General features: G+C 46.6%; 1 protein-coding gene across 1 annotated transcript in view; it reads left to right on the top strand.

Moving 5' to 3' along the window:
- LOC110039156 (protein kinase PINOID-like) overlaps positions 1-1,527 on the top strand; it is a 2,367-nt gene extending 840 nt beyond the window's left edge. Inside the window, 3 exon segments of the mRNA XM_020744119.1 lie at positions 1-184; positions 291-453; positions 455-1,527. The exon segment at positions 1-184 is cut by the window's left edge and continues 2 nt beyond it. Coding sequence (XP_020599778.1) covers positions 1-184; positions 291-453; positions 455-1,006 — 899 coding nt within the window. The 3' untranslated portion in view covers positions 1,007-1,527.
- Positions 1,528-2,593: the final 1,066 nt, after the last annotated feature.

Raw genomic sequence — 2,593 nt, 5'->3', positions numbered from 1 at the left:
GAAGAGCGGATACAGAGCGGCGGATTTTGAGAGTTCTCGACCATCCCTTTCTCCCCACTCTCTTTGCTGATTTCGACGCCTCCCCACACTACTCCTGTGTAGTAATGGAGTATTGTAGCGGTGGTGATCTCCATTCTCTCCGTCATCATCAACCCGGCCGCCGATTCCCCTTCCTCTGGGCCAGGTTTCCATCCCTCTTTCTGGAGAAAAAAAAATAATAAAAATGCCTCCTTTTTGGCACATCTACCTAACGGCTTAATAATTTTAGTTATAACTGCTGTCTTCCTCAGGTTCTATGCGGCGGAGGTTCTCCTCGCCATCGAATATCTTCACATGCTCGGAATCGTTTACAGAGATCTGAAACCAGAGAACATCCTCATTCGATCCGACGGCCACATTATGCTATCCGACTTCGATCTCTCCCTCGAATCATCCTCCTCCCCAGCCGTCGAGCACATCGAAGCCGACCCCGCCGCCACCGGCCCGGCTCTTCCGGCGAAGAGTTGCCGCCAGACGAGCGGCGCAGCCTTGCCGGAGGTTTGTCGCCGAGCCGGTGGAAGCACGGTCAAACTCATTCGTCGGGACCCACGAATACGTGGCGCCTGAGGTAGCAGCCGGCGGGCCCCACGGAAATGCCGTCGATTGGTGGGCCTACGGTGTCTTCCTCTACGAGCTTCTCTACGGGCGGACGCCATTTGCGGGTCCCACAAATGAGGTCACGCTCCGGAATATTCTCAAGCAGCAGCTGGTCTTTCCAAAGCCGGCGGCCGCTGCCATCGCCGCCGACGAGTCCGCCGCTCGCGACCTCATTTCCGGCCTCCTGAAAAAGGATCCCTCCACACGGCTCGGCTCCAGACGCGGCGCCGCCGACGTGAAGACGCATAAATTCTTCAAAGGACTCAATTTCGCGCTCCTCCGCTCCTATCCGCCGCCGATCATGCCGGGCTTGCGCCGATCAGATTCCTGCAAGCAGAACCAGAGGCCCGCCCGATTTGACTATTTCTGAAATCTTTATTTTGGTGTCGACACGTGGCTCGCAGCGAGACGTCGATCATCTACGAAATTTGAAGATTCTCGTTTGTCCGTAGCTATCTACAAATGCACGTTTTTGTATGGAGGTGTTGGAACTTGTTAAGATTATTTAAGAATATGAAGGTACATAAAAGACTGCTAATGGCTTAAGTAATTCTTAAACAGGATTAGGTGGCGCTTTGGCATGATAAACAAAGTTATTAATGGACGTTAATCTGTACGGAGTGGTGACGTGTCTCGCTTTAATTCTGTGGCTTTTAATCAAAGTCAAGTGGGTCGTACGATCTGAGCCGTTTATCAAGGGAACGTAAGTCGGACCGCAGGCTCGCCATGTGCGCCCTAACGTGCTCGTAGGCGGCTATGGTTCTGTTGGGTACCCGCGCAAAACGTCGGGCGTGGATTGATCGGACGCGAGATGTGCGGTGGTGGAGGCGGGTGGGTCGAAGGGTGAGAATGAAACGGGTTCTTCTGAATAAAAAATAGATTTGGGATTAATTGGGCAAGCAAACCGTTACGTGTATTAACAAAAAATATATATTTATAATTTACTTATAATTCTTTTTTTCAAGAAGTGCTCTCTTTAAAAATTAAAATAGAATATTAACAAAAGAATTATTAATTTAATTTAATATTATATAATGAAAATATATGTTTGTTGCTATATTTGTGTGATGGTAGTCATTGTACTAAAATTCATAATACATATGATTAAAAGAAGCGTTGATAGAGGGGATTCAATATGTTTTTACATAGACATTTTGAAAGAAAAAAAATTTATGAGGCTTAGTCTAGTTAAAGAGGTTTCACAATTCAAATGTATGCTTCAAAATTGTCTTGCCATTGAACCACAAAACATAATGATACAAGATTTAGAAAAAAATGTGTTGCGATAATGGAAGATTGACAGAAGGGGGTGTGCGGCAATTCTTGATTCGTTGTCATTGATGGAGGTGTCTATTGGGCAACAGGGACCATAAACAGTAGTTGCAATAGCCATTCGACAATGGCTTGACGATGGTGATTTAATAATAATAGTGTATTGTGATGGCAATGTTAATGACTGTGTATTGTGATGACGATGTTGGCCAAGTAAAGGTGATCCCGTGATAGCAGTGATATTGGCCGAGCATTGGTGACTGCTTGTCAAATGTTGTTCAGTGTAACGACGACTGTGGTTAGGGGATGATTCGATGACGACAATGATGCATGATTCGATGATGACAATGATGTACCACAAGAGCGATGGCGATTCGACGGTCGTGCTCTAGCATAAGATGATGACCCGACATTATGATGGTCCGGAGAGGATGATAAGGCGATGACAATGGCATACCATAACAGAGGTGGTGGAACGTCATTAATCCAACATAATAATGGCTGAGAGATCATGATCCAGTGATGATGGTGGTATTCTGGTGATGATGACCTAACTGCGTCTCAACGATAGTTTGATGGTGGCTCAATGTCGATTGAGTGTGTCGGCACTATTTTTGGTGTGGGGTTTGCCCGTAAGAAGCTGTCGGCTATCGGAATTGAAATCCCGTTGCCTGCTTCGGAAGGA

The sequence above is a fragment of the Phalaenopsis equestris genome, unplaced genomic scaffold (assembly GCF_001263595.1).
Source record: "Phalaenopsis equestris unplaced genomic scaffold, ASM126359v1 Scaffold235604, whole genome shotgun sequence".
In the NCBI taxonomy this organism is placed as follows: Eukaryota; Viridiplantae; Streptophyta; class Magnoliopsida; order Asparagales; family Orchidaceae; genus Phalaenopsis; species Phalaenopsis equestris.
This window is presented reverse-complemented; position numbering and strand designations above follow the sequence as displayed.